At 39.9% G+C, this 16,054-nt stretch overlaps 1 protein-coding gene across 4 annotated transcripts in view; it reads left to right on the forward strand.

Moving 5' to 3' along the window:
* Positions 1–14,338: 14,338 nt before the first annotated feature.
* Positions 14,339–16,054, forward strand: part of CIT (citron rho-interacting serine/threonine kinase) — a 74,694-nt gene continuing 72,978 nt past the window's right edge. Inside the window, exons 1-3 of one of the 4 annotated variants that reach the window (XM_030024246.2) lie at positions 14,339–14,373; positions 14,780–14,905; positions 15,683–15,824. In XM_030024246.2, the coding sequence (XP_029880106.1) occupies positions 14,810–14,905; positions 15,683–15,824 (238 nt within the window). In that variant the 5' untranslated portion in view covers positions 14,339–14,373; positions 14,780–14,809. The remainder of the gene's footprint in view (positions 14,374–14,779; positions 14,906–15,682; positions 15,825–16,054) is intronic. The other 3 variants (XM_030024244.2, XM_041125831.1, XM_030024245.2) reach the window with 3 other exon arrangements.

Raw genomic sequence — 16,054 nt, forward strand, 5'->3', positions numbered from 1 at the left:
AGCCAGACAATCCTGCCTGCGTGAAGGCATCCTGGATATGTGCAGCACAGAAGCTTTCAGAAAGAGCTTTTGCAGCACCCATTACCTATAAGAGGAGCAGCCTTTCACCCCCAGAGCTGTTTCTTCAGTACTTTTCAAGAGCATGAACAACGATAAGCATGTAGGTGGAAAACCATTGAACAGAAGTAATTAAGTTGCTCCTGGTTAGCTGAAGGTCATTCTAAATGGTGGAGGGACCCTGCATTAACATGTGTTAATCAGTACTATTGCCCAGCATCCTTCTCCTTTTTCATGCTTTCAAACTGTGGTTTCTTTACTTCTGTTTCTTTTAAACAGTTCAGTTGCTAAAAAGAGCATTGTTACCTTATACATGTTCATCTGAAGCCTGAAGTTAAATGCCTGATCTTTTTGGCATCGGGATGCAGAGGCCAGGCAGGGGGCAGGCGGAGTGAGATGTCTACCAGTGTGCGTTCTGGTAACAGGATTGTACTTGGAAACATTCTTGTTTTTCACCTTGCCCATATCAGTTCAAGCTGGAAAAGCCAGGTATTGCTTCTTAATATTGACTAAATACTAAATTGCTTCGTAGTATTTACTGAATACTAGCTCATGAGAAACAGAGTCCTCTGGGTTGAAAGAGGTATTCAGAAAGAAACCAACACTAAATAAGGAATGAAAGAAGTAACAAAACTTCTTAATGTTTAAATCGGAGCAGTCCAAGTGGCTTCTATTCAAAATGCGCATTCCTCCTGAACAGCTTTGGGAAAGTGAAGTAGTGTCTGTGGATACCACAGGACAGGGCCTGCACAGGGACATCAGCCTCACCAGGCCCCAGGAAAAGTGGCTCTGCAGGGTGGTCTGGAGCAGGAACTTCTCCTCCTCTTGGCTCTGGAGGACAGCTGGAAATCTGTTTTCCTCTGCTGGCCCGGCCACAGGGAACACTGCAAGTACTAGGAAAAGTATCCAGATGATAATTTGTTTCCCTGTCTGAGTACTGGTGTTTAATTTGGGGGTTGTAATCAACCTTGCTATAAAAATACCCAGGTCTTAATCTCTCCAGAAAAATGAAAATCTTATGTCTTCTCATTCTAGTTGCTGGTTTCTAAATCCTCTTCAGTTTGTCAGCACCTTTCAACTTCACAGAATGGAGAGTTGCCAGATTGGTGTATCATCTCTCTGGGGTCTGCTGCCCATGTAACAGGTAGCACAGTCAAATTCAAAATAACAGACTTTGTAAGAGTGCAGGTCAGCTTCAGCTGGCAGTAAAAGAGATTTGGTTTTTTTACAAATGTGGTTGCATATTGCTGTATGAGAACAATTCACAATGAAACAAAACTTGTTATGAGTAATTTCCAATTTAAGTTCATATTTACATAAAAGAGTGTTCAAGAGAAAAAGAACTGACAAATAATAGCTAAGACATACTGTTGAATTATGGGTATTGGTTTCTGTTGTTTAATTACCTGCAGACTGCACTATCCTGCTGGAAAGGCAACTGGAGAACTTCCTATACTACAGTTCAGCTTGCTTTCATTTGGCAAATGTCTTTCTTTAGGATTAAAAACTAAATTATTTTCCATCATTTATACTGCTCAAAAAAATAATGCATCTTTTCTTCCCACCTGGGGAGTTGTATCACAGAAGTACGACTTTGAAAACTTTTTTATTTGTCTGTTTTACTGCTAGCATAAGAACTCCTCTGTACAGCAGTATGCGAAGATCCCTGAATATTACACATGTAGTGTCATCTGCTCTTGGAGAGGCAGCAAACCCAGACTTTTGCAAAAACTACATACCATCTCTTCCTGTACTGTTTGCTTTCCAAGGAGTCCAAAGCTCTTCACAGAAACTATAATGAGGCAAGTCTTGGGATAACACTGTCCTGTAATCACTGGTCCTCCTTCACACAGGGATGAAGAGAAGCCAAGGCAGTAACTAGGCAACAGTCCCCAATGCCAGGTCATGCACAAATCTCATGTTGAAGTTCTGACCTACAGTCTGAACCCTTAGATCTTCAATTTCTCCTCAATAGCCACGTTGCAAGAGGAAAACAAAAGAGATCGTGTTTGTATCTTTGTGTAATGACTGCACTTTGTTTTTTTGAGACAGACTCCTGAGTATCAAGGAAGGAGATGTTATAACACAGCTGAAGTCACAGATGTGTAACAGTGATGGTATTAAAAGAGCTGAATAGAACATGAGCAAGAGGGAAGGTTGCAGCTCGAAAGAGCTTGAGATCAATACATAAGACACATGGAAAACGTGAAAGTGATTAGTCTTAAATACCAGAAAGGAGAAGGGGAGAGAATGAATCCATATTACAGTAATTTTACTGGTCAGTTTTTAAATCATGAGGTAAATTGTGTTTGTAATTTAAAAAAGAAAAAGTATTTCTTTATTCCTGCTGGGAGGACCTAGTTCACACTAGCTGTAAATGTGTTAGGACAGAAAAATCAAAGTGTTTAACTGCTGTGAGGCACTCTCATCATATCATAATGCCTTTTGAAGCGGTAATTCAATGATTGATCAGAGGAGATCTAATTAACTAACTACATTATATGAAAAAAACCAACCATGGAGAAAGTTGTGATACTCTGGGTATCACATTCATCAGAATCTTTGCTCTGCTGCATGGGTGTGGGTGTTCTATGGAAAAGCCAAACCTTCATTCAATATATGACCTAAAAATAAACCTTAAGATTAAAAGTTTCCTTTGTCTTTCTGTCTTGCCTTTCCCATATTATTGCTTTGCATACTTCTAGACATTTTAGGAAGTGCATAGACCATATTTGTCACTAACATATTCAGCATTCAGTTAAGTGCTTAAACCTAATATTCACCCACACATGATCTATATGGGAGTGAAATTCAGATATGAACATTACCTTGATAAAGTATCTTCTATTCTTGTTTCCCATTTTTAAATTTTGCTTTATAGCATTCCATGCCTGTAGAGGCTAGGCAAGCTCAGTCTCATTGGAAATGTCATTTATGAACATTTAATGCAGCCTCGGTCTGAGTTCACAGTCAACTTCTCCCATGGGGTGTGTGAAAGCAGCATGACCTGCAACGTGACAAACAAGAGATGTGACAAACATGAAGCCAAATATTATTCATTGGGATTGATGAATACTTTGGCATGCTGTTGTAAAAGGGTATAGAGATCATGTGCATATTTTGCTTACTTGACGGCCTTTCATCTTAGACGCAGAGACTATGATAAAACTCTACAGCAATTCAGGCTTTCCAGCAGAGCTTGGTTTGGCTGATTGCCCTTTCTTACCTGTTGTGCTTTGGACTGTGATTCTCCTCTCTCTCAGAGATCAGGTTGTTTTACAAAGCTTCCAGACCTTTGCCTGACAAGATCGTTTAAACCACATGAAATCAGCCTTGTTGGGCAGGAAGAGAATAGTCATCAAAAGTCTTCTTATGTTCATTATTTCAGTGCTGTGGGCTAGCTTGCATTATCTCCCCACATATTTGGGTATCTGGTTTCTTTCAGAAACACTTTACTATTAAAAGAACACCTTAGTTTAAATGAATATAATTTTTGCCTATTTTAATCATCCTCTTTTAGGTTAGTGTCTCATGTAGCCTTATGTGAAGAATTTAATTTTTATATTTTCCCTCACTGTTTTGATTCAAAGACATTGCATAGATAGATGAATATTGCTTCCCTAAATTTATGTTTAAGTGAAGAAATTTCAGCAAAGGCCAAAAGGGATACCTTCTAAAGCATTATTGAATATCCTCCCAAAAGAGGCTATATGACTTTCCCATGCCACACAGTCTGGCCCAGAGCTAGTAATCCTTGCTACTCCCTGGGTCAGTTTTGTGCTGTTCAGTGTCAGTGACAGGTAAGATACATACTGTGTCAGTTTTACTCCATTTTTTAAATCCAAAAGAATAACTTCTATACAAATAACTGAAATATTTATGGGTTTGCCCTTCACACCTTTTTGTTTGTTTAGTGTTTCAGAAGTTACACTGTGGGAAGAAGAAAATGCTTCCACATGAAATGATATGTCTGCAGAGCTCATGAAATATTGTCTTACTCCTCAAAGCACACCAAAATCCCTCTCCTGTGCAGAAGCCTCCCTAGGAACTTGCTGTGGACATGAACGGTAAGTGTGGGCTACTGTGATTTTTATTGTGTCTGCACATGTGTCACCCTTGGTTGCTTTCCTTTTCCTCTTGATGACTTACTAGCTCAGTAAGGTGTAGCATAACTAACCTGAAGTGCTATAGCCATCAGAAATTGGAAAATCATTCAGCAGCACAGTCGGTAGTTAGCCTAAGAGCCTCCCCCCAGCTGATGGGGGAAAAGGCTTGTGGGTGAAGGAAGTTATTTATGGGAATCATTTGCTCAACTGCTATAGAATTAGGTCTTACAGTTGGAAAGAGAATCTGTAATAATCTACATCTTTGGAAATGTGCGTCGCTCTGAGCTTCCAATAATGCTTTGTTTAAAAAGCTGGAGTTTTCTTTGTATGTATAGAAAATTAAACCTGGAGTTCCCCAGTGCTAGCATATGCTCTGGAAATGATCTTCCAGCCTTTTATGTCTAGTATTTTAGCAAACTTCTATTTAACTTTGTCTGGCTTTCTGCTACCATTAATTGTATCTGTGAGTTGTTAGTCTGTTAAACTCTTCCTATATCTCAGTTCTTTGGAGAATAAGAGTAATTTGAAATAGTTGGAGAGTGCTGGCTAGGCAAGGGATTGTGTTTATAAAACAGAAACATTATGTTCCTCTTTATTTACAATAATTGTAAATGGAAAATGCATCTATTGTTTGTGTTTCTCTGAAATCACGTATCACTGTTTCAGACACCTGAAGACCCATTATCACCTCCATAATTTTTGTATTGCTTTGTCAATGAGAGAAAATGTCCTTTATTGGCCTATCTCAGAAATAGCATCTCATCAATTGAGAACCAGTTTAGAATTCTTTTAATTCAGCAGATCATTAGAATATACATGGCACTTCTAGGGAAAATCAAACTACATGGAAACAATAAAGACTGGCAGTTATGTCTGATCAACAGTAATAGTCCAGCATCTAGGGAAAAAAAAGATGATGTATTTTTCTTCTGAAGCCTATCAACATTTAACAAAACTGGTTTTTGTATTTTTAGCCCATTACAAAAATAGCAATACTTGGGCTTCTTTGGGGGGGGGGGGGGGGGGGACGGGGGATGGATGGACAACACGGGGAGGGTGAAAAGACAGACAGCTGCAAGGACTTGCAGGAAATTCTGATTCTTTATTTTGTTTGACCTGATTTAACAAGCTTCCTCTGTTGAAATATCATAGTCTATGTTGGGAATTATGTCAGGAAGCACAGTATGTGCAGTGTGGGTGAGTGAGCTTGCATAAACTGTCAATGAAGATCAATTATAGGAATTATTGAATTACACATTAGATAAGAAGCAGATGACTTCTTTTTGCATGCAAGTGCGGTGTTAACTATTTTTGTCTAAATTAATATATAGCCATATAGGCAGTGAAAATCTGTCACTAAGCGTCACAAGCTGCCTAGGCTTATTGATTATTTTTTTCTTTACGATTGAAGTCCTGCAGTCTCGTGGTTTTGGCATGAAGCACTGTACAGATGAAGCGAGAGAGCATCAGTCTACTAACAGTGTACAATTTATACGCAGCTTGGGCAGAAATGGCCCCTTACAAAAGACTTGAGAGGGATGAAAAGAAAAATGTTATTTAGCAGTTGCCATTTTCTGATGTGTTGGTACTCCCGATTCATGCTGTGGGAGTTGTGTGTCCTGCTCATACCACAGCTGGGCAGTTGATGACAGGGTGGTGAGACAGGCTTGTTCCTGTACCTTCATAGTTTATAAATACCTTGTATCAGCCTGTTTATTGGATCTTTTTGAATGTTGAGATGGCGTTTTTGCCCCGAGAAGCTACATATAAGGTGGGAAGACTGGTTCCAGAATAGCCATCCTTTAGCAGACTGTACACAGCTGTTGAACACCACTGCCAGCATTGCCTGTCTGTGCCTCTGGCTCAGTTTGGTGCTGAAGAATCCCAGCTTGGCAAAACAGAAAACCAGTAGGATTTGAAGGGCCCTTTTCAAGAGAGAAACAGCTGTTCTTATTCACAGGAACTAAATAATAGATCATCTTTTGATGTTGGGGTGCTGAAAGGCATCAGAGTGAAACCCAGGAGAAAATAAAGAGGACAAAGGTGCAACAAACTATGCAGCCTGTGTGCAAATACTATTTTATTCCAGCATCCTGTATTCTAAAATGCAAAATCTTTATTTCCTAATATCTGGTCATGGTGGATTGAGTTGATGCAGAACTCAGCCTCCTCTGCTGCTTTTACTGCTGTCTTCTGGAGGACTTTAAGTGGTAGCTGGTGTTCTGCTTTAGCAAGGTTGTTAGCAAATAACAATTACTTAGCATAGATTTTTTGTTTGTTTGTTTTTGTCACTCTGAGGTCAGCTATTAGGCTTTTTCTGATTATTGTTTGATATGAAAAGCTGACTTTCTGCTTCATGTTTAAAAGGTTTATGAATTGTAGTATGCACTATGCCCCAACAAGTCTGCACCTCTCCCTTTTTTCCAAGAAAGTAACTGTTATGAGCTGTTTTCATCCACTGATACAATTCATAAATGCTGCATCTGATCCATTTCAAAATTTCAGAGAATCAATGCAAAAGACTCACTGCTCTGAGGAAAACTGGATAGCTGAGTGATGGGAAGAGCAGACAGTAGAAAATATTTTACCTTACTACTTATGTAATTCATTCAATTATAGAGGAATTTGCAACAGTAGCATAAAACCACCTTTTATTAAAAAGCCATTTTTTAAACTTTAAGTTCATCTGCAGTACTTAAAAAACACAGGAAAAAAAGAAAAGTAGCCTTAACCCCTTTTTTGCAGGAAATGTTTATTCCACAGAAACTCTTTTGCATGGAGTTTCCGTTCCTCTTTCAAGACTTGTATTTTAGTATCCAGCCTTTAGCTAAAAATGGCTAAATACAATTCCTTGGCAGACCATGAACATTGCATCATTGCAACAACCTCCCACCATGCTTTTTTTTTGTTTGAGGAAGAGTATACTGGTTTTGTAGCCTTTTCCTTTCAGGTAGGAAAGGAAATTTAAAAGTGTAAGAAAACAATGTGAGCCCCACCAATCACCATCAGGAATGGTGAACAGTGCTCCAGAAAGAGTGATTTGACCATGTGGGGACCTCCAGAGCAGCCAGAAATTGTCATTCAATTCCTATATGAGCATTAAGTTACTTCACTGTTTGTCAGTGTTATCTCTTAATCACTTATCCATCACAATTCTTAACATGGAAAGGCTGTTTAAAAATCAGAATCCCACAATAGTCACTGTAAAATATTTCTTGGCCTCCAAGCAAACAGTATAGAACTAATTCTAGAAGAATTAAATAAAGTAACATGTAGGCTGCCATTGCTGAGTTCTTCAAGACAGGAATGAACACACCCACTCAGAGCAAGAACATCTTAAATCTGTAAAGTACCAAAATCGTGATTCCAAATTAAAAAATAGACAGGCAATCATATCTAAATTACTTTTAGTCTTACCTGGAAGAGTCCTTCTACATTAAAGCTGTCATTGCTTCATCTGATTCTTTTATTTATACTCTGAACAAAGTGCTACTATTGTTCTTTTCTCCCCTATTCATTCTTGCCACCATGCCTATAAGGCTGCAGTGCACAGATTATTGTTTACTGGAACTTTTGGAATAAATCTTCAAAAGAAAAAAGACAGAATTTCTTTCAAGTTCAGTCATACGAAGAAGCCAAGTCTACCTCTGTATTTTAATTCACCAGAGTTAGTAAAAAGTTGGGTTTTTTTTAAAGAGAGCTTACATAATTTTAACAGACATATTTTTTTAAATCTATTTTAATACTTAATTTTGATGCTTCAGTCTGACAGTATTTGTTTTACTAAACTGTAGGTAAGAGCAAATGGTTTTATTTTGCTTTTAGATAACAAACCTTGGAACTCTGTAGTATGTTGTAGCTACATCTGTCAGCCAACGCTGGGCTGCAGGAAAGCACCTTATACTTCCCAATGACTTCTACAGCAGAGATGACTGGAGCAATTGCCTCAGTGTGTGGATTTGATATGAGCAGGCTCTTCCCAAGTGAATTGTAATTTGCAACTGGCATTGAACTGACCTATTAAAAAAAAAACCACACAAACTAACAAATGTCCCTGTTTCAAAAAGGGGGATGTTTTCCACTCCAGTGGAAAACTGATTTAGTGATGCTTCTCTCCCCAGATGGCTGCCTGCCATTTTGTTACATAGTGTAGTTTCAACATCAATCTAACCTTATTTATTCCAGAAAACTCCAAACAATAACTAGACCTGTTATCCCCAAAATCACAATGGTATAGCGACATAAGAGTATCTTTCAACGCCATCTAGCTAACTCCTAAATTAATTCACATTCTTACACCTTTCTGGAAGTCAGCCAAAGAGATTTATGGGTATGCACGGCTCTGCTACTCATCAATATTGGATAGGGAGATGTCTGTCTGGCACATCTCTGTTTCTGGCTGATCTCAGGGACAGAGATCAACTAAGAGCCTACTACTTATATTAAGACAGAATGAATCTTTTTGGGCACTTTCCCTTGATGATGGTCAGATTTCCAGTTTCCGAATATAGTGCATGGACGGGATTGAGTCAGACATTCTTTCACCACAAACCAGGATACACAATGTTCTGCAGCCCACAGGAGGGTGAGGAATGCCAAGTTTCTAAATGGAATTCCAACACATGGCAATGAAGCACCAATGACCATCCCACAAGCAAGCAAATTATCGTTGTAGCAAACTAAAGAGTGTCTTTCCTGTGGATTTGTTGATTTAAGGCAAGGAAAAAAGTACTCCTGTGAACATCTAGAATTCATTCGTCCAAAGACCAATATAAGATTAAATTCTAATAATAAGTTTTAATTGTGCTCTCAAAAGAATTTGGTATCTTCACTATAAAGGTATGTCAGTTCATATCTTCTTTTGGAATCTAGGTAAAATATAATTTGATATGGCCACCTTTTACATGATTACCATATCTAAATTCCAGATTAACCGAGCATTTTGTTATATGCAATTTCCAGATGATAAACTGCACCTGTCCTATTCTAGGTTTTATCTTCTAAAACAGAGTTCAACATTGCCTTCCTTTCCACAACAATAAAAACATGCAAGTAGTTCTTTAGCTACATTCTAAACAAAACATTTATTACAGTTGCTCAGATACTTTGTCAGTTTTGCTTTAATTAAACCCCTGTCACTTGTTGCTCTGCAACATATAATTCCCATTAAGTCATGACAAATTTAGTTTTCAGCTGCTTCAGGAGATGTTAATGTGAACACATCAATATTCATGTGTCTTGACAGATCGTGACGTTTAATAAATTGGTTTCTATAAAACAATTTTTTTGGAATCAGGGGTGTTCCTGTGATAGCACAAAGGAAGCCTGCAGCTGAGATACATAAAAGACCATTCACTTTTCACTGCATTAGTGAAAATTAAAAGTTAGTGAATTATTTCTCCAGAAAGTAATGAGGTATTTGTTTTAGGATAAATATAAAAAAATTAATGTGGAAGACAATTAGGATTAAAAAAAGCTTCACTTTCATGTGGTTAAACGCTCAGTTCGCACATAAAAATATTGACCCAATTCAGTTACCATTTCATTTTGGTCACACCAGAAATTTAGCATGATTATGTTTTGGCTTACAGAGAAATTCAACACATGGCTGTATGTTAGGAGAGTTTGGTAAGAAAACATGGGTAGTCACTGAACGGTATGTGCTGGAAGGAGGAATCCTCAGAACTGGGATTAGGTCTGAAGAGCATCACGTGTGTGTTTGCATTTTTATAAATAAATAAAAAGATAGATGATGGCTATGTATCTAATAGGAAGGCTATCATGTGCATTTAAAACACTATTTTAATGGATTTTAGTTCTGTAAATATAAAGAAAATAAAAGCAATGTATAAAAAACCCCGCAGTGAACATTAGCACTTATATAATACTATGATTAGCATATTGCTAATACAAACAAAAAAGGCCTTTAATATTTCAATCAAAATAACCTTGAAGAATATGATCAGATGTAGCTCTGTACCTAACTTCTAGTGGAAGTCTATGGAAGAAACACCTAACAGCCATTTAGGTCTTTTAAAGTTTCATTTCCTTTCTGCTTATCCTAGGAGAATGATTGCAGAGTGGACTTCTTCCAAAAATTCTGAGGAGGAAATTAGAAATACTGCAGAAGGAAAGACAATATAATTGTTTCCCTGGCGATTATATTTCTTTGCCTTCATATCTTTCTCTGAAAAGGAATTTACTTACCTCTTCCATAATTGTATTCCTGAAGATGTACTGTGCAAGTATTTCTGTCACCTGTAGCATGCATGACTATTACATCTAAGTTGGATATTTTGTGATAGTTTGGGAAGAGAAAGTGGAGAAAAATGTGCCTAGGATCTAAGCAATGGTGAGAGCTACTATTAGCAAGGGTTTATGATAGTATTCAAGTGAGTCAAGTTTAACCCTTTATTTTGATACAGAAAGTGGTAACCCAGCTATGATCAGGGTTAGGGCTAGGAAAAAAAAAATGGAAGAGCTTGGTTTATTATAAGATCTTTTAAATACTGGTGAGTTAAAGAAAGGGATGGAGCTGATAAGGGATAATTCATTTTTTGTTTTCATATGCATATAGATTAGCTATGGTAAAAGGCCAGCCATAACATTCAACAAAAGAATCACTGAAGAACAAGATTTATTTCTGGGGTCCACATACTCTGGAAGCCTAGGTTGCAAACTGCTACTAGTCTGCATGAATAGATTAGCATTAAAATTTGGAAATGACAGAGCTGAGGAGATTTCCAAGGTAGGACAAAAATTAGGATTTTTTTGGTCATGCTTAGCTTTTAGAATTGTGATAGCACAAGCCTTTTTTATTACCTTCTAGCTATATGTAAATCTTAGGAAGTTAGCATCCTGAGAGCAGTTGTGAGTGTCTTGCTGCTCCAAAGATGAAGATATTTAAGAGTGATGCTGCTGTAAATACAGAAGTTCACAGCCAGATGGTGTTAGGGGGGATTTGGCATCTCTCTGCCCATTAAAATATGGCGGTTAGTTTGGATGAGAATCTGAGTGCCAGGTTCTTGGCAAAAAGTTGGCATACCTGCATGCCTGATCCTTCACTTTTACATTTGCTTAGTGTCTTAGACCCCGAGCAAGCCTGAAGGGTGTTACAGTGACAAGCAATCTTTGGAACATGGTCACCTTGGCGCACTATACAACAGCATGAGGGAGGAGAATTTTGGCCAAGGAAATAAAGGGAAACCCTTACTCTTATAATCAAAAAATGCCAAACAGATGGTAACCAATTCAATGCATGGCGAGATGTCAAAACATGTTGAGCACCATATTGGGACCTGTTTAGGGAAAATCATAGAACTATTTATTCTGTTACGCTTTTGAATGATCTATTAATTTAATAGTAGGGAATAAGCCCTTGTTTTGTACAGTTGCAGGTCTGCTGATGATCCTTCAAGTTAAGTGAGGTTATCCACAGTAGCAGCTGTCAAGATCAAGAAGTGATACTTAATTTGACTGTTACAAAGACGAAGAACTAGTGTACTATGATTGCTCTTGATAAAAATATTTGAAGTATGAAGGAATCATCACCTTCACTCTGAGGACTTCGGATCACCAATTTAAAGAAAAACAAAACACGAGTTCTTCTGAAAAGGTATTTCTTTTTTTTTTTACCTGACACATCAGAAATAGGTACTGAGGTTTTATCACTGAAACTGCACAGCTTTTCTCTCTCCCCTCTACTCCCCCCATCTGCCACTTCAGCTTCTTTTCTTAACGTTTGGTAACAGTTCTGGTGCAGCTGTATTTTTATGCTACTATTTCATTTTGCTGGTAGACATTTTTGTTTATGTGAGTCTTTTACACAGCAACAAAGAAGAAAAAACAGTAAGTGATCTTCTACCACATGGCTGCTCCTAGCAAAATATGTATTTAAGGGCCTTCTTAAAGGGAACTAATCTAACTTGAGCCCCCACCTAAATTATGAGGAAAACTGTATCTGTCCCAAACAATGCTTTTAACAGCCAGCTTCCTTGCTTGCAAGCACTCAACAATATGCAAACAAAGGAATCTTTATTTGGAAAAATTAAGTTTTAAACATGAAAATTGTAGCAACTAAACTCATACCATTGTTGAACCTGCTGGGCAGTTGAGAGGCCAGTTATCCAACTGAGGCAGACTTGTTAGCCAAGCAGCTCATCTGGCACGTCAAATTTGGGATATTGTGTGGGAGACCCAGAGCTAGCGTTCATGTTGTAGAAGGGAAAGGGTAGCCTAATGTGGATGAGATGAAACCTTTAATGGCCCATCTCCTCATCCAGTTTGTGAATCAGCTGTTCTACACCATCCTGCAGAGAAGACGGAAAGAGAATCAGCCACACCTTGTTATTGAACACAATATGGAAGTGAGCTATCAGAGAGAACCCAGCTCTTCTGCTTCCCCTGTTTTCAAAATCTAAACTAATGTACAGATACGGTAATATCCCAAGTGGCATTAGAAACAGTGTGGATATTTAACAGTAATTTTGGCAGCTGAAAGAGGAGGGCTAATGGCATTTGTGCAGGAGAAGGTAAGCTGGAGAAAGGGAAAGGCAGAGGAGCCTGAAGTTCTCCTCTTAGTTTCGATGGCAGACATGAGACTTGTCCAAAATCTAGGACAGAGGACCCTTAGACACGATAGGGTTCCAAATATCAAGGCAGGATGTGGTATTTTACTAAAATGCACTCGCATAAAAACTGACCAGTTTGTGAAGAGGAAGCTCTTTATTGCACTTCTTCTTAAGAGCTGCTCTCTCCTGTGCAATGCAGTTGTGGACGAGACATAGACAATGACAGTGTGCCGAGTGGAGTCCAAAAAGCAAACTGGCATTGCAGGTGGTGGACAATAAATTAGATTTAAAAAACTCTTTCAGATTTAATAACTTGAAAGGAACCCAGCTATGTAAGTTTGAGATAAGAAATACACTGAAAATATGTCAGTGTTCCTGGGATGGACTGGAAGAGGTGGAAGGAAGCACAGATCTGTAAAATGATTTGTATAAAGTCATAATATAAGTCCATCAGTGCATTACTTTATCAGCTAGATGCCAAGCCAGTATTAGCATAATTAAAATGATTGCTGGATAGCAAAGCATCTTGGTTTATGTCATGATGCAACATGATTATTTTTAAGGAACCCCATCACCTAGATTTCTGTTACCAGCTTAAATCCTGCCAAGACACTCTGTAACAATGAACTGTACTTTGAAATAGCATCCTGTGTTTTGCATAACTGTGATGTTTGCAGATAGCATCAATGCTTCATGCTGATGTTCTCCACTGACATCACTGCACTGATCCATTGTTAAACAAGGTCATGCTGCATTCCACTTAACATTTTGATGGATGGCACGTAGGCGCTTTAGAGGGGATGCCGAGCTGGAACGTTTTCACCAACGCTTCACTTGAAAGCTAATTACTCTATATACGAATAAAATGGCCATACATATCACAAAGAAAAACCACCCCCCCCCCCATAGGAACATAAAAGTCAAATAAGCATTTTACTGAAGAAAATTTAACGCTTCTGAAAACATTTTTATTTCCCCTCTGGCTGCCCTACCTGGCAGTTAGCAGCTGCCAACTATGACGTCTAGTCTACAGTTGAACTAGCTCGTCAGAACTATTAAGAATGAGTCATTTTTGCCTTTTAAGATTTGGCAAAGGGGAAGGGAAAAAAAAAAAAAAAAAAAGAGAGGTAAAATACAGGGCAAGTGGTGTACGCTTTACGGGAACAAACCCGTGAAAGGAGAGCAGAGCAGCACCTCAGCGACAGCACACGGCAGTGTCCGACACTCGCCCGGCTGGAGGCTGCGGGGGCCCTGCCCTGCCTTTCCCTTCACCTCCCCCGCTTCCCGCCGAGCGGGAACGGCCCTTCGCGGGCTCCCCACCAGGCCCGGAGCGGAGCGGGGGGAAGCCGCACGCCTCCCGGCCCTCCTGCAGCACCGACCCCCGCCTCGGCGACAGGCAGACCGGACAGACCGCCATCGACGGTTAAAACCGTTAACCGCCCGCCCGGCTCGGCGCGGTGACGCACGGCTGACGTCCCCAGGGGCCCCAGCGGCTCCTCTGGGGAGGCTGCGGCTCGTGACGACTCGCGCTTCCGCCAGTCGGGCCTCGGGATTGGCTGAGGCGGGGGGCGCTCGGCGCCCGTCATCGGAAGTGATGGTGGCCGGAACACGCCCTTCGCTCCGTTCAAACCTGGATGGCGGTAAAGCGGGGCGGCAGGTGGGGAGGGCGGCGCGGGGGGTTGTGGGGTGGCGGGAGGCCGGGGCTGGCGCCCTCGGCGCTGAGGGGAGGCCGGGAGCCGCCGCTGCGGGAGCGCGGGCTCCGGCTCCGCGGGCTCCGGCTCCGCCAACCGCGGACGCCGCCGCTTGGGGGACTCGGCACCGGCAGGGTTTGTTTTCCGTGGGCAGCCTTTCCCTCTCCCCGCCTGTCCCAACGCCACGTTCCTCGCTGTGACAGTCCGGATGCGTTCAAACTCGATCGTTTTGATAAATTTTGTCTCCAAGGAAATACAAATGTTGCTGAAATCATATCCCCTCCCTATCCCCCTTTTTTATTTAAAGTCACCCGTTCAAATGCCTCTGCTTGAAAGTCCCTGTTCTGTTTTTCAGGTCATCTTTTATACAAGATAATCGGTAAAGATGTTGAAGTTTAAATGCGGTGCCCGAAATCCAGTTGAGGCAGGACCGATGGAGCCCATCAGTAGCCGAATTTCTCGGCTAAATCTGCTCTTTCAGGTAAAGAACGTCTGGCCTGAGATTAGCTGATCTCAGTTTCATCTGTGTCCATACCCAGCATATCAAAATACAGTTTTGCTTGTTCGTGTGGATGCTCAAAAGCGTGCCTGTGTGGTTCTTTGGAGGAGGAGGTAAAAGAAGGGGATGACTTGTTACAGTTCAAAGTGTCTATCTAGTTTGCACAAAGTTCGGTGGATAGTAGCTGGTCGTATGTTCGTGTGCATCTGTTAATGTTTTAGCCTGAGTGGATTTTCCCACATCAAGATGGAGTATTGCGTTCTGTGTCCTGTAGCCCACGTTTTTTTCATGGGTGATATAGCTAAGGGTTTGTCATGAGGTGGATTTCCCTAACCAGCTGCTATTTGATCATCTGAGGTTCAGCAGCTTTTCCTTTTAGAGCTCATAATGATACTGATGGCTTAAACTATTTGTACCATGAAAAAACCCACATGGTACAATGTCAAGAAAAAAAGCCAGTAAGATCAGAGTCATCAGTAGGATGTAGATAGTTTCAAGAAAGCTGTGATTTGAACTTTAACAATCTTTAAAGGATTGTTCTGTCTAAACGTAAAATACCTGTAACAGCTATTACAGACATAGTGAGTGGACATAGTGAGTTGATATATTTACCTCACACTTCTGTATCGTTTGTCCAATATCTGAAGTAGTGATTTTTAAATGAATAATATATAATCTGCTCTATACATATGTTATTGATTTGAGGCTTTTCATTGTTGTCTGAGACTCCATCTGCTGTTGCATCTTTTTTTTTTCCAGGGGAAGCCACTCTTTGTGACTCAACAGCAGATGTCTCCTCTCTCCCGGGAAGGCATCCTTGATTCTTTATTCGTTCTTTTTGAAGAATGCAGAAACCCCACTTTAATGAAAATCAAACATGTTGGCAACTTTGTCAAGAAGTGTAAGTTTGTTTAGACTGATTTTCAGGTGTCATTTTAAAAGACAGTCCTTAAGAATCTGAATGGTTAGATAATGCTTTAGTTGCTTTGATTCATTAGTGACTGTAACCCAGGACTTTGAGCACTTGACTTTTTGTGGGCAGACCCAACATTGCAAAGGGGATCTTGGCAATCTTAGTAAGGCTTTATTCAGTTCCAAAAAGGTCACATGCAAGTAGCTTTTCAAGTGCTG

This window comes from Aquila chrysaetos, chromosome 9, assembly GCF_900496995.4.
Source record: "Aquila chrysaetos chrysaetos chromosome 9, bAquChr1.4, whole genome shotgun sequence".
Lineage (NCBI taxonomy): Eukaryota > Metazoa > Chordata > Aves > Accipitriformes > Accipitridae > Aquila > Aquila chrysaetos.